The sequence below is a fragment of the Aulonocara stuartgranti genome (genome assembly GCF_965226115.1).
Source record: "Aulonocara stuartgranti genome assembly, chromosome: 9".
NCBI classification, from domain to species: domain Eukaryota; kingdom Metazoa; phylum Chordata; class Actinopteri; order Cichliformes; family Cichlidae; genus Aulonocara; species Aulonocara stuartgranti.
Window position 1 is genome coordinate 3,546,152 of NC_138960.1, and position 27,256 is coordinate 3,573,407.

Sequence of the window (27,256 nt, forward strand, 5' to 3'; positions counted from 1 at the left end):
GAGCCATAATCAGATGATCATGTGATCAGAGCCCAGCACCACACAGAGAAGAAATTATTGTTTAAGCAGAGTTTTGAATTCAGCTTAAAGAACTCTGAAAAGGTTACATGTATCTACTTAATTGGTGGATGACCTCATCAGCTACACACGCAGTCTAGTAAATATCAAATTTGGTTCTTTTTAAACACTTTTACCGACAGAGAAAAACCCCGACTCAGCCTGGTTCGGACCAAGCCTTGGGGTGATACTTTGTAGCGTATGCTTTAATAATCAGACTTGTTTTCCTGGATTCTGAAACAAACGGTGTCATGGACACAGAACAGGAACAAATACATAATCTTATTTTAAATCTTTGGAGTTCAAATGTATCCGATTTATTCATTAAGGTCATGACTTCTGTCTTCCTTATATAAAGGTACGAACAAAAACAAAACCAGAGTTTGTTTTTCAACCGATTAAAAACACCTAAAATTCAGTTAGAAATTCTCAGGAAATTTCAAGACACTACAAGTATTTACTTCATATGCCTGCAAGGGTTTTCCGAGGTTACCTTTAGTGTGCAAAGAACAAGTGGAGACTGATTTGAACATAAAGTATGATACATATCTGTCTCAGTCTGATCTGTAGAAACAGAGCACACCAGAAGCAAAACACACAGATCTCCATTCTGAGACTGAAAACTTACTCTATAACTGCAAACCTGAGCTTTTATATAATGGATAAAATAAATGAAAAAAATAATTTAAAAAAGGAAAATGTGTGGCAGACTTTAGTTATGTGACTTCCCCTGACCCTCCCATCTATGTACAGTATATATTATATACTTAATGTAGCAATAATAACAATATTTTTTTAGCATTAAAAATATTTTGATTTTGTGGTTTTGGTTTCATTTTGCAGGAATTTTGTTCTCAAAAATCTACAGCTCTGGAATTGTCACCACAAATTTTTTTATTGCTTGGGCAGAGGAATAACATGAAACAAACCAATTACCATGCAATACAGCAATTTTACATAATTTCCATTTTAAAAAATCACTTTTTACATTTAGACCCCAGTGAGTTTGATTTAAAAAAAAAAAACAAAAAAAAAAACATTAGCTCATCATGTATTTAGGTAGTTAACGTTTATATTCATATGAAACAACAGTCACAAACGTGTTTTGATATTTTTAATAGAAATAATCAGAAACATGATGATTATTTGGATTTATTTGAATCAAAGATAACAAGAAGAAGTACAATATCTGAGTTAGTAGAATCAGAGGAGAAGTAGAAACAAATAAACACAAAACTAGAACCCAATCAGAAAGAGAGAGAGAGCAAGAAACTGATTCCAGCAGGTGATTTACTTCCTGTTTTACTTCTAAAAATGGCTCAGCTCCGCCTACACAGGGCAGTCCAAACAGGAAGTGATGGAGCTGTCACACCTCTCACATGGTGAAAATGAGATGACCACTGAAGGTGGTATGATGATTTTCATTGTCATATATCTTTGAACCATCACAGAGACGTACAAACACCTGATCTCCAACCTCTAGAAGCAGTGAGGCTCCATGAGAGCCACTCACAGTACCAGATCCTTGACTTCCATGTGCAAGAAAAATGTGCTCTCCATTCCTGATCAACACAGCAGCTGCAGCACCACCATCAAGTCCAAGTACGGTCCAGACAAAGTGGTAGACTCCTCTCACTGGTGCAGTGAAAATACCTGTGGGATATTTGTTTTTGTTAAATGGAAAATCAGCTGTTAGAACATCCGGAACATCAGCCTGACAGCAACATAGCTGAGAAGTAATACTAAATGTTATTACCTGTGTGTGGGTTGTAGGCATTTCCAATGTTTGTGACAACATGTTTGAAGATCAGAGTAATCTGAGTATTAAAGGGTCCAGTATGTCTGCTTTCTTTCTCCAGCAGAGAGGCTGAGAAAGCCACCTGTTTGACTGAGAGAGAGAGAAATGTCATTATTTTAAACTTTCTGTTTTAAAGTTAGACTCCTCCCAAAAAAGTAACCATGACAAAAACTTTAATCTCGAATGAAAGAAATGTTTGACAGCTGAAAACATTTCATTATCACAGAAGAAATCAAACTCTGTGATTGGAAACTGAAATGTGATTGAATCTATTTTTGAGGATCCCAAACTCGTCCTTTAGATCAGACAGGAAGTTATTTTGTAGCTTCTACCAAGACAACAAACTGTGTTATTCAGTCTTTTAGTTGCATCTTGGTTTGTGCTTCAGACAAACATGAACTCACTTTAAAGTCATTCAGTAAATTAGATCCAGTAATGAACTTAATGTGTGTTCTGAAGCGTAAAGAGTGCTTTCACTTTAATGACCTGCACAGAGTGGGGATATACCTGTTAACAACACCTCTGTTAATCACAGATAAGAATCACACTAATCCTCCACTCACTCTCCTGCTTCCACATTATTAGAACTACAAACATGGCTCCAGTTTTTATTTATTGCATTATTTGAGAGTGAATATTTTATCAATAAGTTTGGACTGGCTGTAGTTTCAAATACCACACATGTTCCAGAAATCACATGTTGTGTCTTTAACTGTAACACATTCAGTTCAGTTCAATTTTATTTATTTAGCTCTAAATCACAAAAACAGTTGCCTGAAAGGGCTTTAAATTGTAAGCTAGAGACCCTCCCATAATAAAGAGAAAACCCCAACAATCAGATGACCCTCATGAGCAAGCTCGATGGCAACAGTGCAAAGGAAAAACTGACAGGAAGAACCTTTCAGCAAACCATTCCGGTCAGCTAGTGATGTTGAGCTAATCAGAGCAGATTTTAGTTTCAGTGTCTAACATTAAGACATTCAAACATAAATACTAATCTGTTCAATTTAATTTTGGATTCAAGATCAAACTGTCATGGTTCTGGGTTGGTGACCCAGTGTTTTGTGTTTTGAATTATAAATCGTCTTTAATTTCATTTTTAATGACCACTTCTTGACTCCTCGTTTCTGTCTCTGTGCTTTTCTATGTAACTTTGCACTGCTGTAACAAAAAAATTTCCCATGCGTGGGACTAATAAAGGATATTTTATCTTATCTTAGAAATGATTAGATTTGCACACAGCACCTTGTGAATGCTTCTTCAGCTGATCAATCTCAGTTTGCAGCTTTGTTTCTTGTTCTGAGAAAAATGCAAAATGAAAAAAATCTCACTGACAGCACACAGTGATTCATGTTTTTAAATGTCATTCAGAAAGTAACTGTGACTCTCATTCTGTTCATGCTACACTGAGCAGTGGTCTCCTCCATGGCACCTCATCCTCCACCTCACACACTGCAGAGCCACAGGACCACACCTCCAACAGGTGCTGGATGGAGAATGGTTGAAGAAGCAGACTTCTTTGACTAGATTACTGAACATAACAAATTCTTTTTAAAAGTAGTGTTACTTTATAATAGCCTGCATAGGCACATCTCCCAAATCATGTAAATTTTCACCAGAAATGATCCATGTTTACATTTTAATTAGCTTTTAAGCATGTTTTAGGTCCTCAAAAAGTCACATTTGTCTGAATAACAGTAATATATGGAGTAAATACTATAGGGCAATCACAAGTTTATTGCTCAGGTCCTAAATTCCTCATTCGCTCTGAAGTTGTTCTTTCAAGCTCAGGTCCTCATAATTTCTATAGAGGTGATGTTTTTCACACAGTACGTTCTGACTGCAGCTTTTGCTGATCAGTCTCAGTCTTCTGTCTCTCCAGCTTTGCAAACTGCTCTGAAATAAGTGCAAAGTAAACCTTTGATTTCCCACTACAAATCACAACAACAGTTGCCTAAATGGTGCTTTAAATTGTAAGTTAGAGACGCTACAATAATACAGAAAAAAACAACAACAATCGGAATCAACAACATGAATGCTAATCTGGTCAATTTAATTTTGGAGTTAAGGTCAAACATTAATTCTGGAATCGTGGTAATGTCAAATATGGAGATTTTAAACCAATAAATACAGGCCATTTCTATTTTCAGATACCTTGCAGTTCCTGCGTCACCTTGTCAGCCTCAGTCTTCTGGGTCTGAAGTTCAGTCTTCAGACTCTCCAGCATTGCTGCTTGTTCTGAAAAAAATGCAAAATAAAGAAAATCTTATTGACAGCACATGGTGATTGGCTTGTTTTTAGTAATATATGGAGTAAATAGACATGTGGTGATATTCACACAGTACCTTTTGACTGCTGCTTCAGCTGATCAGTCTCAGTCTTCTGTCTCTCCAGCTTTGCAAACTGCTCTAAAGTAAGTGCAAAGTAAACCTTTGATTTTCCAGCAACATTAGTTTATCTGAAGGACTGTTTCAGTAATCCTGTAATATCATATCATCGTCTTTATAAAGGACTTTAAAACAACTGCAGCTGATCCAAAGTGCTGTAAATTTGAACTAAATAATAAAATTACATTGATTGATTGATTGATTGGTAATTTATTTCAACATGTGAACAATATACAAGTACATTTAGATAAGAAATAAGAGAGAAAAAATATACTATACAAATTACATACAAAAAAACATTCTGATTAATTTACATGTTGAAAGGGAGTGGGAAGAAGTATACACTTATTTAATCCCACCCCTGTCCCATAAATTATCAGTGAATATTTAGTCAGCTTCCTTACTGATATAATTTGTAATAAAAATAGTGAACAGATTTCTGATATACTATATACTATAATATCACATCATGAATTTTTTGTTTTTTGTTTGTTTTTAAATAGAGACATTCACTTAATTTAAATATTTTCCTTTTCTTTATAGATCGAGAAGATCATATTTTTATAACTCTTTTTGAACAGTTTTATGTTTGGACATTGCTTTAATTCCATATTCAGTTTGTTCCATAGTTTCACTCCTTGAACAGAAACACAAAAGCCTTTTCTTGTAGTACGTACCTTCATTGTTTTGAAGTTACAAAAACCCCTTAAATTATAACTTCCTTCTTTCAAAAAAAACATACTCTGGCTTGGCTAAAAAGCCCAAGAAAAGGAAAAAGGAAAATAATTAATTAGTTAATAAATTATTTAACTATAAGAGAAACTAAGTCTCACTGAGACTGAGCCAAAGAATAAAAGTGGGTTTTAAGACGTGTTAAAACTGGACAGTGAAGGGGCCTTTCTAACGTGCAAGGACAAGTTATTTCATAATTTAGAAGCAACGATAGTAAAGGCCCCGCCCCCTCTGAGCTTCCTCCTGGATCTCAGTACTTCCAGGAGCAGCTGGTCAGCTGACCTGAGAGACCGACAGGGTGTGTGGGGATATAGAAGCTCAAAGAGGTAAGGCAGGGCAAGATTGTGAAAGCGTTTAAAAACCAACATGAGAATGTTAAAATGAATTCTAAAAGACCAGGCAGCCAGTGCAGAGAGGCCAGCGCAGGGTTATATTCTCTCTTTTAAGAATTCCTGTTAACGGTTGTGCAGCGACATTTTGAACCAGCTCCAGACTGAGAGCAATGATTGACTGACCCCCACATAGAGTGAGTTACTGTAGTCCAGACAGGAAGAAATAAAAGCATTGATGACTGTTTCAAAGTGCTCCCCAGAAAGAACAGATTTCACTCTTGCCAGTTGCCCTAAATAATAAAAACTAGACTTCAATACTGCTCTAATTTGGTTGTCCAATTTAAAATCACTGTCTGACTTAAAACCAAGGTCAGTAAAAACAGGGTTAAAATAAACTTCCAAGGGTCCCAAATCAACAGAGGAGGACCCACAGGGACCACTGAGTCCAAACACCAACAATTTAAGAAGTTTAGAGCCAACCAAGCTTTAATGTCATCTAGACATGTCAAGATGGGTTTTATGGCAATGCCATTCTTCTGCTTTAGTGGTAAATGAATTTGGCAGTCATCAGCATAACAATGAAAAGAGAACCCATGCCTCAAAGGATGGAACCCAGAGGCAATAAATACAGTAAAAACAGCAGTGGCCCTAAAATTGATCCCTACGGAACGCCGCATGACAAAGAAGCAGAAGATGATTCAGAACTGAAAAGGCTGACAGAGAAAGTTGCCAAATAAGACCTAGACCAATTAAATGCAGTGCCACCAATACCCACTAGATCATTTAATCGAGATATTAGAAGATTGTGGTCTACTGTATCAAAGGCAGCAATTAGGTTAAGCAAGACCAGAACAACGTGGTTACCAGAATCAGATGCCAGAAAGATGTCATTAAAAACCCTGAATAGTGCAGATTCTGTTCTATGAAGGGTTTTAAAACCTAATTGAAAAACCTCAATGATGCCATTATCATCTAGAAAATATTTCAGTTGATGAAAAAGAATTTTCTCTAAGACCGTGGAAAGTAAAGGCAGTTTGGAAATAGGCCTATAAAGAGCTAATACTGTGTGAACAAGACCAGTTTTCTTAACCAGTGGCTGCGCTACTGCATGTTTGAAATTTTCACGAACCACACCAGAAGACAGACTGTGCCATACTAGGAAAAATATCTTTAAAATTCATGGAGGGAAAGGATCCTGGGGGGGAACCTGTGATCTTCATATGGCGAACCACATCCTCTAAAGTGGAGAGGGTCACAAGATCAAACGGAGTAAAAAGAGCAGTACAAGGGATGGCGACAGAGGGGTCTGAGTCAGGAACTTTGATAAAAGCCCTGGTGGAGACAACCTTTTGAATAAAAAAGCTAACAAATGATTACACATATCAGGAGAAACTTCCAAACAGACATTCAGTGGAGTATTAAGAACAGAATCAATGGTCTTGAATAACACACATGGTTTATGACTGTTGGAAGAAATAATATTTGCAAAATATTCCCTTTTTGCCTCTTTGACAGTGGTCTTTTAGAATTTGATATGACACTTGCAGTTTATCCTTTTTCCATCTGCGTTCTGCTCGATGACATTCCCTCTTAACAGCAGGAGTTCTGCCATTAAACCACGTCTTGGCTTTAGGCTTCCTGGTTTTCAGTGGAGCCAGAGAATCCAAGATGGTTTGACAGCAAGAATAAAACCAGGAATTAAGTTCTTCTGTATCAGAGGAGACGAAGTCAGAAGGTCCACCGAGCTGATTAAAAGCAGCAGAAAACTGAGCGACAGTGGAGGGGTTAATAACCCGACAGTGCCGAGCAGCAGCGCCAGATTTAACTGCAGTTTGTGTACAACCAACATTGAATAACACAGTTATATGCTTTGAGAGTCCAGAGTCACACATCTCCAGGTTATTGAAAGGCAGACCATATGACAGAACAAGGTCCAGTGTGTGTCCGTGCTCACGTGTAGGGCCAGGCATGGACTGTACCAGGCTAAACCAGGTTTGAGCCCCGGCTCGGACAGTCTCGGTCGTTGTGTCCTTGGGCAAGACACTTCACCCGTTGCCTGCTGGTGGTGGTCAGAGGGCCCGGTGGCGCCAGTGTCCGGCAGCTTCGCCTCTGTCAGTGCGCCCCAGGGTGGCTGTCGCTACAATGTAGCTAGTGTGGAGTTTAGATAAATATTTTGCTGCTACTATTCATAATCATCATCATTACCATTGCATTAATTATCATTTCATCAAAGCATTTATTGAAGCGGTTGGCCTTATGTTAAAACTTGTATTACAAGTATTGTCATAATCTCATATTAACATTTTTATTACAGGTGCAGTGATAATCCTTTTTATATACATGCATTGTATTTTTGTGCTTGCTAAAGAGGGGAGCTCGGTCAACTAGTGGAGGGTCGGAAGCTGACACACTCGCACACACAAACAGTAGATAGACTCATGTTTAGGTAAAAGTTCAAATATTCAAATAATAGTTTGCAGTTTGCAAATAATAGTTTTAAGGGGTATTTGTTTTTTTTTTTTACGGGTTGTACGGAAGCCCCAAACGCAATTTCATTGTTCTTTGACAATGACAATAAATAAATACTTGATACTTGCAAAACCTTGTAACTGTAAGATTATGTTTGCATAAGAGACAGTTTGTTCTAGGGGATAAGCAGAGTTAGAAGATTACCAGGAAGGACCTGGCCTCGGGAAGAAGAAGATGTCCTTTTAAATGTGTCAAAAGTTGTCAACAGGACATGTGTGTTTTTGAAACTCATGTATGTACTGTATCTGCTTGACGCAGGAGGGGGCGTCATAAACAATACCCTGATGCTATAAAAACCACTGCTTGTGTATTATTGGGCGGAGATCAATGCGGGTGTGTGCAGTGTTCATCTCCCCACGCGCGTGTTCATTAAAATCATTGTTTGACCGACTCTTCTGGACCAATTGTTGCTTTGTGCTCTCCCTCAATATTTGAACCCGTTTTTAACACTTGCCATCACCAGTGTGTGAATGTTTGTGTGAATGGGTGGATGACTAGATGTGTAAAGCGCTTTGGGGTCCTTAGGGACTAGTGAAGCGCTGTACAAATACAGGCCATTTTTTTATTGAAATGTCCCTTACCACTGGTTTCTCAGGACAACACACATGCATAATAAAATCTCCAACAATAACAACATGATTATAGTTTGGCCTAATGCCAGCTAAAAAAAAGTCGTTTATGAAGTTCTTATTGTATTTTGGGGGCAAAATACGACAGCGCAGAAAACCGGGTTTGTGGGACTCACCTCAAACGAGGTCATTTCGATGCTGGAGAATGAAGGCTGTAGAAAGCACTGCTTACATTTGTAATCCTTTTTGTATATAGTCGCTGTGCCTCCACCTCTGCCTGTAATCCATGGCGAGTTAAAATAGCAACAATCCACTGGTAAAAGTTCAGATAGAGCACTGGACTCACCAACACTCAGCTATGTCTCAGTCACACACAGAAAGTCCAGATCACCTGAACATAAAATCCCAAAGAATAAAAGTTTTGTTTAAAAGTGATCTGGCGTTCACCAGACCAGTCTTGGCAGGAGCTGGAGCTGGAGCCAGCAATGATGACGCTTTCGGTATAGGTATAGGCAACCTGGCATTTCTGATGCAACTGGGGGCAGGGGTTGCTGCCCACCAGCTCCAAACAACACAATATTTTGGACCAAAGGTTGGAGGTCCAGTAGTGTCTGGCGATCATACCTCAGCAGAGACTTTGTATTATTTCTGACCTACGTCATTCACGAAACAAGCAGAAACAAATTTGGGAGCGACAGATGAGCAGCAACACACCGGAGCCATCTTGGTTTGAGTCACATGTACACATGTACATACAAATATTCATTTTATATTCATTTTTATAATAAAACACGATTATCAATCTTTTTTATTTCTCATTTCTTTTCTAAATATTTGAATTGATATTGATATCCCTGTAACATGTGGGTCATATGAAGGTTTCGTGATGCTACTGCTTCTCTCGCTAATTGACATACACACCTTGATTCTCTTTTTCTAGGAATGCGATCTTCACCTTCTGTTCAGTCAGTGAGGCTGTCATCTCTCTCAGCACAGCATGGATGTCTTGTGGACAGGGTTGTTGGAGTTCAACCTGCCGGTCAAGAATTTCTTTATATGCCTCTGTCTTAACTGTGGAAGCAGAGCAGACCAGAAGCAACAGTGAAAGAAATATGATTGTTAGATTTGTATTGTTGATTGTCATTTATGCTTAGAAATATCTACTCATATATGCTTAGAGTTGCATAATCAATGTCATGTTGGTAGAGGGTTGATCCCTAATAGTCTGCAAAGACTTTATGTGCATTCCAGAGTGTTCTGGCATTCACACCCACATCCTGGGAGCATGGGAGAGGTCGTACCTTGTTTTATTGTTTTATGGTAGGATAAACGTAGCTATGTCAGTTTTAGTCTAAGTGCCTTTTGTTTAGATGGACCGCTAGACTCCTGGCACCAGCTTTGGGGAGTCTTCATGGGGTCACACTCTGACCCCCCCGCCACACACACAACGCACAGGCAAGGTACTCTTTGTGTGTATGTAGACGTCATATGTTGATGAACCTATGTGTATTCATGTAACCTCAATAAAAGAGCAGTGTTACGGGGGAGCGGACGAGAGCAACTGGGGTCAAGCGAAGGAACAGCGCTTGTCGTGGTTCTCTCCCTCATGCATGAGTATGTGGAGCAGGGAAATTATTTTACTGCTATTGTTAAATAATCATCATTATTACCATTGCATTAATAATATAATCTGCAGTATGATCATTGCTTTAACAATGTAACAGATAGCTTTAAGAAGGCTTTAAGGTTTTATGCATACAGGTATTAAATTAACTTTGTATTCCAGGTGCAGTTATAACTATTTTATACATATTGCATATCTGTGCTTATTTGAGTTGATGTTCAGGTTCTTTAAAGGTCTTAAGCTTCACTGACGTGACTGTTCAGGTGATACATGCTGAGGGAAAACTAGAACATAGAAGGAATTGCAATACATGCTTACAAAACACTTATATATCAGGTCATTTCATATTAAGGTTTTAGTAGGGGTTCTTGATTAAAACATTTATTTAGTAGAAGACATACATATAGTCTCAGTGAGCCTCTGGTCTGGTAAAAGGTCAGAAGTGCAACAGGTGAATTGAAAAAGAGCATTTGAGGACGAGACACAGACAGTTAGTAGGTGAAGAGGTGACACAGAGAGCATGTGAGGTCGTGACACACACACACACACATGAGTTAGATTTATTTAGAGGAGAGAGAGATTAGTCATGTCTCGGTAAAAGAGGAACCGTCCTTGTCTTCTCGGCAAGAAAGAGGAACTGAAAGGTTGACCGGAGGAATCGGCCATGAAAATAGAAGATGATCTTCTGGGTTAAAAGTCATTGTGGTGTTGATCTGATCTATGTATAAAATGTATCTGTGACGTATGAAGGGGCGTCAGTAAATCAAACCCTGATGCTATAAAATATCTGTTTATGCTTTGATTAAGTTGAAGATCAATTGCTGTCTGCGTACAGAGTTGTCTTCCCACACGTGTGTAGTCATTAAAATCATTGTTTGACCAAGAGCTTCTGGACCATGGGTGGTTTGTACTCTCCCTCCTCAATTTTGAACCTTAACATTTGGGGGCTTCGTCCGGTGGTTGAGGAGGGAGAATTGGAGGTGTAGATGGAGAAATTTGGTCTTAGGTGGTCTGACAGGCAGACATGAATTCCAGTGGTCGAAGTGAGTGGGCATAAGCCGGCTGATCCAAAGGTAAGGCACTACCTGTTGAATTATTTCCAAAGTGTGCCAAATTGGATATGATAAAATTTAAGTCTACTCACTGAAATTACTGGTGGATGTCTGTTTTGATTTTGATGAAAATCTCATGAGTTGAAGCAGTTAGAGTTCTGCTAAGAAGAAATGAAAGCAGTTAAAGTCTGCTAAAGCAGTTAGAGTCTGCCAGGAAAAGTTTAAATACTGGGTTGAAGTCCCAAAGAAATTGAGTTAGAGTCTCAAGTAGTTTGGTAGGATATTTGGTCATTTTGTGGGTTAAAGTCCCGGTTGGTCATTAGGTCAGACCTTGGTTGGTCATTTTGTGGGTTAGAGTCCCCATTGTCCATCAGGGTAGATCTGCCTCAGTCATACACTTGTTTTGGGTGTTGATTGTTGTTTCAAAGTATTATAAATTATTCTAGAACGGCAGTTAAAGTCTGCTAGTAAGCGCAGAGCCCGGAGGTTATGCTCCCTCCTTGTCGTGGACGCGCGACATTGACCTGTCGGCGAACAGGGTTAGTTCAGTTTGGCTTAACTGTGGGGTACAGGGCATCCTGGAATGAAGCTAGGAGTTAGAGTCTCCTTACCGTTTGGAACGGTAGTCTGCGCTTTTTTGGTCAGAAGAAGTTGGACTTCGGGCGTGTAACTTTAACTTAAAACTTCGGGGAAAGCCTTGGCTGGGAAACGCCAAAAAATAGAGCTTCAGGCAAAGTTTGGGTTGGTTGACGCTTTTAAATTGAGTTAGGGATTTTAGAGATGAGGCCAGAAACAGTTAAAGTCTGATACTGGTTAATTGGTCGCAAAAAACTCAGGGAGTTTATCCGCTGGGCGGTTATTTTAAATTTGTCTAAATTGTGTAGGTGCTAAAGCTGACAGATCTGACAGTAGTTGTAAATATAAGACGTCTTTGTAATATAAAGTGAGAGGAGGCTGTGTGTCGAGTCAGTAATGCACTGACTGCCTGCTGCTATTTTTAGATGTGTGTGTGTGAGTGAAAATGCAAATGAGTAAGTAGTGAACTGTTTAAACCACAGTTGGTTTTACATATACTGCTGCAAACATTGTTGAGTGTGTGTTTAAGATGCCATTTATGTTCATTAGAGGGTTATAAATAAAGTTTTGAGTTGCCGTAGTGGATGTATAGTAATTGACTGAGTTTGAATGTAGATAGATAAATATAGAGTGCACTGTGTATATTTAAGATTAACATGTTACTTTCAGTACCTTCTCTCAAGCAATAGTTGCTGGTGTGTTTTATTTTTTCAATTTCTTGTGTGTGCTGTGAGAATTAATAGGGGTTTCAATTGTTTTTTGTTTTTGACTTGCTCTTTTTGATTATGACAAGCATGTCTAAAATACTTTTAGGAAAGCATATTTTGAGTGATTCTAAGTGTGTGAATGCTGTGAGTAGTAGGCTTTGAGGGATTGGGTGTGAGGTGTACAAAATACTAAATCATAATAACACTATGAAAGTTGATAGTAGAGTGAGTGCAAGGCGGTGTGTGAACAGAGGAAGTCTGAGAGAGAAGTGTGTGCGTAGGCAAAATGCAGAGTGTGTGCGTGAAATAAGGGAGTATTGTTTTTACATCAAGGTTTAGTAGAACTAAAGTAGAAAGTGACAAACAAATAGATAAAAAAGTAAAATAAAGAGAGAAAATAACTGACAATTACATTAATGAATAGAAAACACACATACACAAAGTGCCATATGTGAAATTATTCTAGGAAGGAGTCAGAAGTGAGATAGTTTAATATAAGATGCAATGAAGGAAGCAGCTTACACTCCTTTAATTTCCAGAGCCAGTGTGTTCCCTCCCCTGCCCACTTGGGCCCCGTATCAGGCGAGTATGGAAGGCTGGATAGCCCATGACGGGTAAGATCCCACCTCGAAACCCTGGGACAACCTAAGGCAGGCACAGTCACGATTACTCGGCCTCACTCAGTCCCTGTGAGCTCAGACTCACTGGTGAGATGAAGTGAAGAAGACGGGACCTCAAGGGTAAAGCCGCTGGGCTAAGGCGGAGGGGGTAAGTGGCAAGTGGAGCCCTACCTTCTGGCTGAGGACAAGGAATGCTGCTATTTAAGGTAGGAAATCAAAATTTGGGTTAGTAAATTTGGGAAGGAGAAAATTGACTGTTTAAAGGCAAAATTATGAAGGAGTCTGACACACTGCAAAAGCAACATATGCAAATTCACACACACAAACAGAAAATGCATTAACCTTATAAAGACAAGACAAGCTCATGATGATTATTTGTATAGATACTGATTAAACCTGGCTTAGAACACAAAGATACGCAATGAAGATCAGTTTGCTACTTGTATGAGTGGTAGAATGGTGTGAATGGTTAATGAAATACACTTGAGTTTGAAGCTGAGGAATAACTCAAAGAAGTTATATGACGAAGGGAGTGAGTTATGAAAACAAACGGTGATTAAAGTAGTTTTAAAAAGAGTGACTTAGGAGTGCTCTCTCGTACTGAGTGATCAAGTAGTGATCACTGTAGAAAGAAATAAAATGATTTAATGAGTTGGTAATGTTTAAACATATGTTTCTGTTGTTACAGCAACTCATTGAGAGATGATTCAGTATACAAATTAGCTGGAGTGAGTGGTGATGAAGGAACTTCCTGTGTGTGTGTGTGTGTGTGACTGAGGAAGTGGCTTTCAGAAGAGGAAGCATAACAGAGAGAAGAGAAGTGCAGATTGGGGTAGGAAATTTATAGTTTAGTGATATGTTGTTGTAAGGGGGGTTGTGTTTTATGTTGAATCCAAGTATGTTGAAGTGCATAAAGGGGGTGATTTTTTTGTGCAAATTGTGTGGTTTTAATGAGACTTTCGGTGTATTGAGGAGGTGAAATTATGTGGTGGCAAGACTTGTGTGTGAGGTTTGGGTTGTTGTTTTTGTTTTTAATAGAGGGAGTTTTAGGAAACATCGACATGTCTAAAATTGGGCCCATTATTTTGTAACAGTGCACTTAAAGAAAACCTTAAAGATTAAAGAGTCCCAGATAGGATAAGTTAGGGAGGTGCAGGAAAAGGTGTTTTGTTTCCTTTGCAGAAGATCTCGACGACCACAGGGAGGTCCGAGGCCACCAGAGAGGGACCGAGAAAACCTAAGCTTACACATGGAGTGTTCTCGAATGGGAGCTGGTTGAGCCAGAGGACGGCTAGAGAGGGTCTGAGCGAGGACACAATGTATTGCGACCTCTGGTGTTCCAGAGGTCGAGAGAGGGAGTGTGGAGCAGGGAAATTATTTTACTGCTATTGTTAAATAATCATCATTATTACCATTGCATTAATAATATAATCTGCAGTATGATCATTGCTTTAACAATGTAACAGATAGCTTTAAGAAGGCTTTAAGGTTTTATGCATACAGGTATTAAATTAACTTTGTATTCCAGGTGCAGTTATAACTATTTTATACATATTGCATATCTGTGCTTATTTGAGTTGATGTTCAGGTTCTTTAAAGGTCTTAAGCTTCACTGACGTGACTGTTCAGGTGATACATGCTGAGGGAAAACTAGAACATAGAAGGAATTGCAATACATGCTTACAAAACACTTATATATCAGGTCATTTCATATTAAGGTTTTAGTAGGGGTTCTTGATTAAAACATTTATTTAGTAGAAGACATACATATAGTCTCAGTGAGCCTCTGGTCTGGTAAAAGGTCAGAAGTGCAACAGGTGAATTGAGAAAGAGCATTTGAGGACGAGACACAGACAGTTAGTAGGTGAAGAGGTGACACAGAGAGCATGTGAGGTCGTGACACACACACACACACATGAGTTAGATTTATTTAGAGGAGAGAGAGATTAGTCATGTCTCGGTAAAAGAGGAACCGTCCTTGTCTTCTCGGCAAGAAAGAGGAACTGAAAGGTTGACCGGAGGAATCGGCCATGAAAATAGAAGATGATCTTCTGGGTTAAAAGTCATTGTGGTGTTGATCTGATCTATGTATAAAATGTATCTGTGACGTATGAAGGGGCGTCAGTAAATCAAACCCTGATGCTATAAAATATCTGTTTATGCTTTGATTAAGTTGAAGATCAATTGCTGTCTGCGTACAGAGTTGTCTTCCCACACGTGTGTAGTCATTAAAATCATTGTTTGACCAAGAGCTTCTGGACCATGGGTGGTTTGTACTCTCCCTCCTCAATTTTGAACCTTAACAAGTAACACGAAGAACTTTGCCTACTTTGTGTTCAATGCTTTTGCTGTGTAGTTGAATTGTCTTGAACTTTCCAGCGAATAGGTTTAAGCTACAAACCTATCAATGATGATCTCCATTCTGTCAGTGAAAACTTAACAATATCTGCATCATCTGCAGACATGAGTGAGGTTTTTGCAAACCAGCCCTCGACCCCAGCAGAAAAGTCTGATTCCATAAAACAGTTTGTCAATAGTTTCCTCATCATGAGAACTCTCAGGATTTTTGTCCTCACCTCAGAAAAAAAAATAGCAATATTTGTGGTGTGATGTGCATATAGTAACCTGTTATTTGGTTTGGACATGCTTAGGCAAAGAAAGATTATTTTTATTGCATAAAATACTACTGATTGCATCAGCTGATTGAACTGCTCGGTAGATCTGGACACACCAGGAAAAATCTGTTTCTGACTCGCCTGTGGTCGCTTTTGAGAGCAGGGCTCCAAATACGTAAATTAGCTTTTATACATTAAGTCCATGAAGTCATGTCCACTTTATGTGTCTCCGAGTCTTGATCACGAGTGAGTGGAGCAGGAGATTTGGGCTGTGGCTGCAGTGATGCCGACGCTGTATGGGTCTGTTGTGGTCAAGAAAGAACTGAGCGTAAAAGTGAAGCTCTCAGTTTAACAGTCAAGCCACATCCCTACCCTCACCTATGGTCAATAGCTAGCGATGGAAAAACAATATTCCGGGTTCAAGAGGTGGAAATGAACTTTCCTGAAAGGGTGGAATCTTCCTTAGAGATAGGGTGAAGAGTTTGGCCATCCAAAAGGCGTTCAGAGAAGTGCCGCTGCTCCTCCACATTGAAAGGAGCCAGTTGAGGTGGTGGGGTTATGTGACAAGAATGCCTCTTGGGTGAGGTGTTCTGGGGCATGTCCTACCGAGTGGAGGACCTAGGGCAGACCCGGTACATGCTGGAGAGATTATATCTCTCGGCTGGCCTTGGTGTTCCCCTGGAAATGGGAGGTCTGGGCCTCTCTGCTTAATTTACTGTCAACGCAACCCAGCCCCAGATGAGTGGAAGAAAATGGATGGATAAATATACAGTGTAGCAAGTTGAAAAATGAATACACTTCCATTATAACTGCTCCTCCAGGTGGATACACATGGCAGTTATCCTACAAGCTGCTTATGGGCAAATAATGGACCATCAATGATGGCAGGAAAGAAGCTGCAGAACTGCATCTGTGGCTGGTCAAAACTAACAATTCACATGGGCCTTAAAATCCACCAAGGCAGGAAGAAGTACCTCAGCGAGATGAGAAAGGGGCCTTGCATTGAGCTATACTTCTTAAGAAGTAAGTGAAATCAGTCCATTGAAGCCCAGAGGCAGAAGAACCCCCACAGTCCTCAGGGCATCAGCACTCCGAATGAAGTTGGAGGGAAAGCTCTTCTTCAGTGTCTTGGCCCGAATACAATCTACTTTCTTGCAAAGAAACAACTATGTTGACACATCAGTGCAGAAGGCCAGCATCCAGGGCTTCTCTGAATGTCTGGAGCATGCCAGTGTCATCTGGCACCAGATTCAAACTGCCAAGAAAGAGACCTTCATGTAGTCTTTTTAGACCTTGCCAATGCCTTTGGGTCAGTTCCACGTGAGATTTTATGGATGGCCTTGAACTATTTCAGTGTACCAAACCACATCACAGGACTGGTCAAGACCTACTTTCAGGATTTACAGTTTTGTATGACAGCTGAGAATACCACCTCTGCAACAACAAAAACATGTACTAGGCGACTGCTAGAGAAGCGTTTAAGCCAAGTATATCTCGCAGCATCTCCTTCATAAAAGGAAAACTGACAGCTGAGCAATTAGTCAGGTTCTTGCCTCTTTCTGTCCATCTGTCAAGTCAGATATTCGATATCTTGGGAGTAATATTTGACTCTTCTCTGGGCCTTGACTCTCATGTAAAATCTTTGTCTCGTTCCTGTTTCTATCATTTAAGAAACATCTCTAAACTGCGACATATGGTTTCTTCAGCTGAACTGGAAAAACTCATTCTTACATTTGTGTCATCACGCTTAGATTACTGTAATTCCCTGTTTACTAGCTTGGATAAATCATCTCTCTCTCGCCTCCAGGCAATACAAAACGCAGAAGCCAGGCTACTAACTCGTTCCACCAAGCGTGTTCATATTACTCCCATCTTATATTCTTTACATTGGCTCCCAATAGAGTTTAGAATTCGCTTTAAAATTCTTGTTTTAACATACAGATCACTAAATGGAGAGGCTCCAGATTATTTATCCAAGATTCTTATAAAATACACTGCTTCTCGTCATCTCCGCTCACAGACTCAGAGTCTATTGGTTGTTCCCCGTACACGACTGAAGACAAAAGGGGACAGAGCCTTTCAGTCTGTTGCACCGAGGCTGTGGAATAGTTTACCACTACAATTACGTTTGCTTGACTCTGTGGATTCTTTTAAAAAGCAGTTAAAAACTTTTCTGTTCAAACAAGCCTTTTGTTGATCTATATATTTTATTTTATTTTTTTACATTATTTACATTTGATCTTTTACATTGTGTATAATGTCTATTGATTGTATTGTTTATTTTAATATTTGTGTACAGCACTTTGTGACTGTCTGTCTGTGAAAAGCGCTTAATAAATAAACTTTACTTACTTACTTTTTTTACTATACGAATTTCAACAGTCTTAGAGAAGTCCATCAAGAGCCTGGGATAGTGGCATAATGAAGACCTCAATGATACCTGGCAACTTGAATAACTACAGCAGAACATAGCTAATGACCTCAGGCGGACTAACAAAAATGTACCCAGGGAAACTGAAGCTCTGGTGCTTCCAGTTCCAGCACTTGTTACTGTGCAGCTGACAATGTACAAGGCCTTGCACAATCATGCCAACTGACTAGAGAGGCTAGTGAGCTCCTACGTTAAGAAGTGGCTCGGACTTCCCAAATGCCTCAGCAGTGTTGGACTCTACAGTGATGGGATACTGTCATTGCCCATCCCTAGCCTGGTAGAGGAGTTTAAATGTTAAATAGTGAGGATTGAAATGCTCACAGACTCCCAAGTACCCCATAGTGAGAGGTGCTGCTACCACCCTAGCAACAGGGAGGAAGTGGACCCCAGCCACAGCTGTGCTACAGCCCAAATCTGCTCTTCACCATCGTAACATGGTGGGTCACCTCCAGCAGGGGAGAGGAGGATTTGGTCTTGGAGCAGTAACACCTCACTGGCAGCAGGCATCTGCAACCGAACGTTGAAAAATGGTGGTGGAGGAGATGCGTGACAGGAGGAAACAGTAAGACATCCCAGAGCCGTAGTGCTGGCCAAGCAGGGTTGCTGGATGAATTGGAACAGTGTTGAAAGGAGGAAACTTACATGGAGTGAAATCTGGAGAATGGCGCATCCTGCAGGCCCACCACCCGCAGGAGGCGCTGTAGGAGTTGGGTGCATTGTGTGCTGGGCAGCAGCCAAGAGAGGAGGTCCTGGCGGACTGATCTCCGACTACCTAGACTGGCAATTGGGACATGGAATATCACCTGTCTTGTGTGGAAGGAGTCTGAGTTAGTCTGTGAGGTTGAGAGGTACCGGCTTGATATAGTCAGGCTCACCTCAACACACGGCTTAGGCTCTGGAGCCAGTCTCCTGGAGAGGGGCTGGACACTGTCTAAGTCTGGAGTTACCCATGGTGAGAGGCGGCAAGATGGGGTTGGTATTCTAATATCCCCTCAGCTTGCTGCCTGTACATTGGGGTTCCTCCCGTTGGATGAGAGGGTTTATTCCCTGCACCTTCGGGTTGGCGAACGAGTCCTGACTGTCATCTGTGCTTATTCGCCAAATGGCACATCAGAGTACCCAGCCTTTTTAGAGTCCCTGGGTGGGGTGCTGGAAGGTGCTCCACCTGGAGACTCTGTTGTCCTACTGGGAGACTTTCAGTGCTCACGTGGGTAATGACAGTGAGACCTGGAGGTTGTGATTGGGAGGAACGGCCTTCCTGACAGTCGGGTAAAGGGAGGGGCTGAGCTGTCAACTGATCACTACCCGGTGGTGAGTTGGATCAGGTGGTGGGGGCGGACACTGGATAGACCCGGCGCACCTAAATGTATGGTGAGGGTGCGCTGGGAATGCCTAGCAGAGGCCCTAGTCCGTGAGATCTTCAACGCACACCTCCGGCAGAGCTTCAACAGCATTCCAAAGGAGACTGGGGACATTGAGTCTGAATGGGCCATGTTCAGCACCTCCATTGCAGAAGCTGCTGCACTGAGCTGCGGCCACAAGGTGGTTGGTTCCTGTCGTGGTGGTAACCCCCGAATCGAATGGTGGACACCTGAGGTGACGGGAGCCACAAGGCTGAGAAAAGAGGCCTATTGGGCTTAGATAACCTGTGGGACTTTTGAGGCAGCTGATAGGTAACGACAAGCCAAGGGGACTGCAGCCCGAGCAGTGGCTGAAGCAAAAATTCAGGTGTGGGAGGAGTTCGGAGAGGCCAGACTTTCGGACTGCCTCAAAGAGATTCTGGCAAACCGTCAGGTCTCAGGAGGGGAAAGCGGTGCTCTACCTGCACTGTGTATAGTGCTGACGGAGCGCTGCTGACGTTGAATGAGAAAATTGTCGGGCAGTGGAAGCAATACTTCGAGGACCTCCTTAATCCTACTGACACATCTTCCGTGGAGGAAGGAGAGTCTGGTGACAAAGGGGATGACCCACCAATTTCTGGGGGCGAGGTCACTGAGGGAGTTAAACAACTCCTTGGTGGCAGAGCCCCTGGGGTGGATGAGGTGCACCCTGAGTTCCTGAAGGCTCTGGATGTTGTAGGGCCGTCTTGGTTGACACACCTCTACAATGTTGTGTGAAGATCAGGGGTGGTACCTCTGGACTGGCAAACCGGGGTGGTGGTCCCCATTTTTAAGAAGGGGGACAGGAGGGTGTGTTCCAACTACAGGGGAATCACACTCCCCAGCCTCCCTGGGAAAGTCTATGCCAGGGTGCTGGAAAGGAGAGTCTGTCCATTAGTCGAACCTCGGAAACAGGAGGAATAATGCGGTTTTTGTACTGGTCACGAAACACTGGACCCTCTGTTTTTCCTCTCGAGGATACTTGAGGGTGCATAGGAGTTTGCCCAACCAGTCTACATGTGTTTTGTGGACTTGAAGAAAGCATTCGACCATGTCCCTCAGGGTGTCCTGTGGGAGGTGCTTTAGGAGTATGGGGTGTCTGGCCCATTGCTACGGGCCATTTGATCCCTATACAACCATTGCAAGAGCTTGGTTCGCATAGCCGGCAATAAGTCAGACTCGTTCCTGGTGAGTGATGGGCTACGCCAGAGCTGCCCTTTGTCACCGATTCTGTTCATAACTTTTATGGACAGGATTTCTAGGTTCTGTTGATTTCATCGGGTGATGGCCTCCAGCTCGCACTGGAACAGTTGTGAAGCTGCAGGAATGAAGATCAGCACCTCCAAATCTGAGGCCATGGTTCTCAGCCAGAAAAGGGTGGAGTGCCCAGACCGGGTTGGGGATGAATTCCTCCCACAAGTCGAGGAGTTTAAGTATCTCGGGGTCTTGTTCACAAGTGATGGGAGAAGGGAGCTAAAAGGACCAGTCACTGGCTATGGCTAAAGACGGCTGACATCACTTGGGCAGCTATAGCAGTCCGCTAACTGCAAGAGACACGCCCAGGATTGATCAACTCATGGTGTGCCCGTAGAGGGCCTGCATGAATATCCTTGGATGAGGGTGTCTAGTGATAATGGCCGAAACACCCATTGAATCCAAGGTCCACTACTGACGATGTGTCCAAAAATGTTAATATTATAATCGAGATCAGATCTCTAATCTCTAAACCTAACCAAGGAAGGTAAAAAATGGCACAATAGCTTGTGATGAAAGAGAAACACCCTTTGAAGTTGACACACACAACTATGTGCTGCCTTTCTTCAGAACAGCCATCCCTCAAGATTTTCTCTATTTGAAGCAATGTACTATCAGGGATTGTAACATCTAGTCCTTTTACTGAATCAGTTATCTTAAATGCTGTTTATGGATATTACCACCCACATTGTAAGGTCACATTGTCCATATCTTAGGAGGGGATTTTATTATGGTCAAGGACAAATCTGTAAGAGTATTCAATTCAATTCAATCCAATTCAATTTTGTTTATATAGCGCCAAATCACAACAAAAGTCGCTTCAAGGCGCTTTATATTGTACTGTAGATACAGAGAAAAACCCAACAATCATATGACCCCCTATGAGCAAGCACTTTGGCGACAGTGGGAAGGAAAAACTCCCTTTTAACAGGAAGAAACCTCCAGCAGAACCAGGCTCAGGGAGGGGCGGCCATCTGCTGCGACCGGTTGGGGTGAGAGAAGGAAGACAGGATAAAGACATGCTGTGGAAGAGAGACAGAGATTAATAAGAGATATGATTAGATGCAGAGAGGTCTATTAACCCTTTAAAACCGGTCAGAGCAGGCACGCTCCGTTTTGCGCAACTACTTTTAAATTCCGGTAGCACTGCAACCACGTGAGCTAGCGCAATAATTTTTTTTGCATAGGAAACCGGAGAAGTTGTACTTACCTCTTATGCTATCAGCTTGTCCTAGGTCACGGTTTCCTTCCACATATAGCTTTGCAAATACCGCATAAAAAGCACTTGCAGCAACAAAAACAATATTCCAGAAACACGCTTTGCCGATCCGATCAGCTGTTTGTAACACTTCCTACGTCCATCAGCGTGAACTGTCGCATGTCCACTATGACCTGCCCGAAACCGGAAGTGACGTCATTTTGCGGAAATGTAGTTTTTTACCATCAGGGCCTCATGAGCCTATACTGGTGTTTTTAAAAGTTATGTTTGACTTCATGACTTTCTGTGTCTTTTCTGGGATGCTTAGGACTCATATTGCACTGCTGGAAATAGTTTATTTTGATGCATGTGCTGCTTTTTTGGAAATTTGCACTATAATATTTATTTTCGTTTTTCCTGCAGTGTATAAAAATTGGTGTATTTCAAAAATAAAACTATGAAGACACTCAAAATAAATTTCCTGTGGTGGGAAACTAGTTTGTGCAACTTTTTTGTATTTACAGTTTTGAGGGATAAGCCTCTTAAATTTCTCTAACTAGAAATATATGTTAAAAAAACAAAAACGATTTTCATTTTTTTGTAGTTTATTGCAGTTTTTTGCAATTTATGTAATTACTATGCACTTAATGAATACATATTATTAAAATTTAGGCTGTAATGGTTGTGTTGATGTTTAGCAACTTGAAATGCTCCCAAAAATGGCACTACAGCATGTAAAAATATAATATAAGCTCTGGCGGACTTGGTTCTATGGTAGGTCTTAAAGGGTTAACACATAGTGAGTGAGAAAGGTGACTGGAAAGGAAAAACTCAATGCATCATGGGAATCCCCAGCAGCCTACGTCTATTGCAGCATATTTAAGGGAGGATTCAGGGTCACCTGGTCCAGCCCTAACTATATGCTTTACCAAAGAGGAAAGTTTTAAGCCTGATTTTAAAAGTAGAGATAGTGTCTGTCTCCTGAATCCAAACTGGAAGCTGGTTCCACAGAAGAGGGGCCTGAAAACTGAAGGCTCTGCCTCCCATTCTACTTTTAAATACTGAACAACAAGTAGGCCTGCAGAGCGAGAGCGAAGTGCTCTAATAGGGTGATATGGTACTACAAGGTCATTAAGATAAGATGGGGCCTGATTATTTAAGACCTTGTATGTGAGGAGCAGGATTTTGAATTCTGGATTTAACAGGAAGCCAATAAAGGGAAGCCAAAACAGGAGAAATCTGCTCTCTCTTTCTAGTCCCTGTCAGTACTCTTGCTGCAGCATTTTGGATTAGCTGAAGGCTTTTCAGCGAGATTTTATAATAATAATGAATTACAGTAGTCCAGCCTGGAAGTAATGAATGCATGAACTAGTTTTTCAGCATCACTCTGAGACAGGATATACTTTAGAGATGTTGCGCAAATGGAAGAAAGCAGTCTTACATATTTGTTTAATATGTGCATCGAAGGACATATCCTGGTGAAAAATGACTCCAATTTTCCTCACAGTGTTACTGGAGGCTGTCGAGGAAAACCTGTTATTTTATTTCAGACTTGGTTGTTATTTACATGCACTGTTATTATTTCATCATTAATTCATTAGTCTGCATCAGTTTATTATCCATATTAGCATGTATCATTTATCATTTAGTAAATCTGCTATAACAGAAGTCTAGATACAATACTCTATTAGTTAGCAAAACCACCAGCTTAGCTGTGGACCCAGATGGCCCAAAACAGAGTCAGATAAGGACACTGACCGTTTGTTGGCCGGAAACTGACACTCACAAAATACACACTCATGAACACACTATTGGTTAAGTTCCCAGAAAGCATGAGTGGAAACATCTGGAACATGTTGTTGTTCTTAGCCATAGAAGGACATAGAAGGAGATAGGGGAATGTTTCTGAATTCTTCTGACGTCATAATGACTATAAAGCTTTCTGTCTTTGTGCAAACGAAGAAGAAGTCCGGCTCTTCCCACAGTGTAATGTGTGTTTTAATAAATGATCTGTGCTGACCCAAACTATATCCCAGTCGTAGTCTCTTCCTCAAAATCCGAACCATGACAAGGCCAAGGTAATGCCATCCAGAGTAAGAATCTGGTTAGATACCATATTTCTAAGCTTTTCAGGGCCGAGTACAATAACCTCAGTTTTATCTGAATTAAGAAGCAGACAGTTAGCGGCCATCCAAGTCTTTATGTCTTTAAGACATTCCTGCAGTTTAACTCATTGGTGTGTGTTATCTGGCTTCATGGACAGATAGAGCTGGGTGTCATCTGCATAGCAGTGAAAATGTATGCTATGTCTTCTAATGATGCTGCCTAAGGGAAGCATGTATAATGTAAACAGAATTGGTCCTCGCACTGAACCCTGTGGAACTCCATAATTAACCTCAGTGTGTGAAGAGGACTCTCCATTTACATGCACAAATTGGAGTCTATTAGATAGATATGATACAAACCACTGCAGCACAGTACCTGTAATACCTACAGCATGTTCTAATCGCTCTAATAGGATATTATGGTCGACAGTATCGAATGCTGCACTGAGGTCTAGCAGGACAAGCACAGAGATGAGTCCACTGTCAGAGGCCATAAGAAGATCATTTGTAACCTTCACTAAAGCTGTTTCTGTGCCGTGATGAGCTCTGAAACCTGACTGAAACTCTTCAAATAAACCATTCCTCTGCAGATGATCTGTTAGCCGTTTGACAACTATTCTTTCAAGGATGTTTGATATAAAGGAAGGTTGGAGATTGGCCTATAATTAGCTAAGACTGCTGGGTCTAGAGATGCTTTTTGAGTAAAGGTTTAACTACAGCTAGCTTGAAGGCCTGTGGTACATAGCCGATTATTAGAGATAGGTTGATCATATTTAAGATCGAAGAATTAATTAATGGCAGGACTTCTTTGAGCAGTTTTGTAGGAATGGGGTCTAAAAGACACGTTGATGGCTTGGAGGAAGTAATTATTGAAGTTAACTCAGAAAGATCAATTAGAGAAAAAGAGTCTAACTTAACATCAATGGTACTAAGAGTAGCTGTAGATAATATTACATCTGTGGGATGATTATTGGTAATTTTTTCTCTAATGATAAAAATTTTATTTGTGAAGAAGTTCATGAAGTCAGTACTAGTTAACATTAAAGGGATGGTTGGCTCAAAAGAGCTCTGACTGTTTGTCAGCCTGGCTACAGTGCTGAAGAGAAACCTGGGGTTGTTCTTATTTTCTTCAATCAGTGATGAATAGTAAGATGTTCTGGCTTTGCGGAGGGCTTTCTTATAAAGCAGCAAGCTATTTCTCCAGGCTATATGATGATCCTCTAAATTCGTGACATGCCATTTCCTCTCCAGCTTAGAAGTCATCAGCTTTAGGCTACGTGTTTGAGAATTATACCACGGAGTCAGGTACTTCTGATTTGAGGCCTTAGTTTTCACAGGAGCTACAGTATCCAGAGTCGTACGTAGTGAGGAGGTAAAATTATTAACAAGATAATCGACCTCTGTTGGGGTAGCGTTCAGATAGCTGCTCTGCTCTGTGTTGGTACAGGGCATTGAAGATGATAACAGTGGGTGGATTATATTCTTAAACTTACAGCGTTTTCAGAAAGACATCTACTTTGATAAAGTCTACTCTCCACCGCTGTGTAATCAATTATTGTAAATTTAAATGTTATCAGGAAATGATCAGACAGGAGAGGGTTTTCAGGAAACACTGTTAAATGTTCAGTTTCTATGCCATATGTTAAAACAAGATCTAGAGTGTGATTAAAGTGGTGGGTGGGTTCTTTTACATTTTGAGAGAAACCAATTGAGTCATTTTTAGCATCTACATGGATGTTAAAATCACCCACAATAATTATTTTATCTGAGCTGAGAACTAAATCAGATAAAAAAGTCTGAGAAATGAGACAGAAACTCAGTGTAAGGCCCAGGTGGACGATAGATGATAACAAGTAAGACTGGTTTCTGAGTTTCACAGCTGGGGTGGACGAGGCCATCAAGCTTTCAAATGAATTAAAAGAATTAAAAGTCTGTCTTGGTCTTTGGTTGATTAATAGGCTGGTGTGAAAAATTGCTGCCACACCGCCCCCTCGGCCTGTGCTTCAAGGTTTCTGGTAGTTAGAATGACTCGGGGGTGTTTATTCATTTAAACTTACATAATCATCCTGCTGCAACCAGGTTTCTGCAAGGCAGAGTAAATCAGTAGTTGATCAGTATCAAGTATTGATTTGTTTTCAAATATATGCCGGTCTGGTAAAAAAAAAAAATAGATTAAAACTTCGCAGCTTAACTTCTGTCTTGCAAAGAACAGATTTACAAGTTCTTTGGTGTAGTTACTTCTGCTACTACCTGACATAATGCAGTACCTTGATTCTCTTCCTGTACAACTTGTATCTGCTCTTTCAGTATAGCCAGCTCTTTCACCAAAGCATGGAGGTCCTGTTGACAGGTTTGATGGCATACAATCTGCTGGTCCATACCTGTCTCAGTCTGATCTGCAGAAACAGAGCAGACCAGAAACAAAACAGATGGATCTCCATTCTGAGACAGAAAATTTACTGTATAACTACAAACCTGAGCTTTTATAAAATGAATAAAATAAGAAAAAAAGGAAAATGTGTGGCAGAGTTTAGTACTGTGACTTCCCTCCCATTTATCCTTTAAGGGCATGTGACATTAATAACAATAGTTGTGTTTTAGCATTAAAAATATTATTTTGATTGTGTGGTTTTGGTTGTATTTTGCATGAATTTTGTTGAGAAAAATCTGCAGCTCCTGAGAAATATTACATTTTCAAAACTACTTTTACATTTAGACCCCAGTGAATTTGATAAAAAAACAAAAAAAACAAAAAAAACATTAGCTCATTAGATATTAAATATTAATATTCATATGAAACAACAGTCTCAAAATGTTTTGTTATTTTTAATAGAAATAATCAGAAATGATTTCTGCAAAGTGCCTTGTAGTTGTTGTTTTAACTGGTCAATTTCAGATTTCTGACTCTCCAGCTTTGCATCATGCTCTGAAGCAAGTGCAAACTGAACTTTGTAAGTTTTCTTCTCTCCACCATCAATTTCTCTGGAGACTGCAGCAATATTTTCATATTCATATTATATTTGGGGGAAAAAAATAACCATTAATGATGGTCTCCCTGCCCGACCCAACACTTTACCTTGGATCTTCTTTTGAGACGTTCAGCTGGTTTTCTCTCAGTACAGCTTCAACAAAGTATGTGTGTCTATGCAAACCTGAGGTTTTTATAACATGACAGAAAGAGGCGTGAATGAGGATGTTAGGTCCCCACCTCACAAACACAAGCATGCACTTCCCCAAGACAAAAACCTGTTTTGGGTTGATCCTGTGTGGTGAATGCTTTGATAATCAGAC

The 27,256-nt window shown here is 40.6% G+C and overlaps 1 protein-coding gene across 1 annotated transcript; it reads right to left on the reverse strand.

The window, feature by feature from the left end:
- Window positions 1–933: 933 nt before the first annotated feature.
- Window positions 934–27,089, reverse strand: LOC309714886 (uncharacterized protein). Its single transcript, XM_082547613.1, has 8 exons — window positions 27,042–27,089; window positions 26,233–26,361; window positions 9,326–9,475; window positions 4,201–4,263; window positions 4,010–4,093; window positions 3,101–3,154; window positions 1,814–1,945; window positions 934–1,710 (listed from the first exon to the last, which is right to left on the reverse strand). The coding sequence occupies exons 2-8, from the start codon at window positions 26,342–26,344 to the stop codon at window positions 1,433–1,435; spliced, it is 873 nt and encodes a 290-aa protein (XP_082403739.1). The 5' UTR covers window positions 26,345–26,361; window positions 27,042–27,089; the 3' UTR covers window positions 934–1,432.
- Window positions 27,090–27,256: the final 167 nt, after the last annotated feature.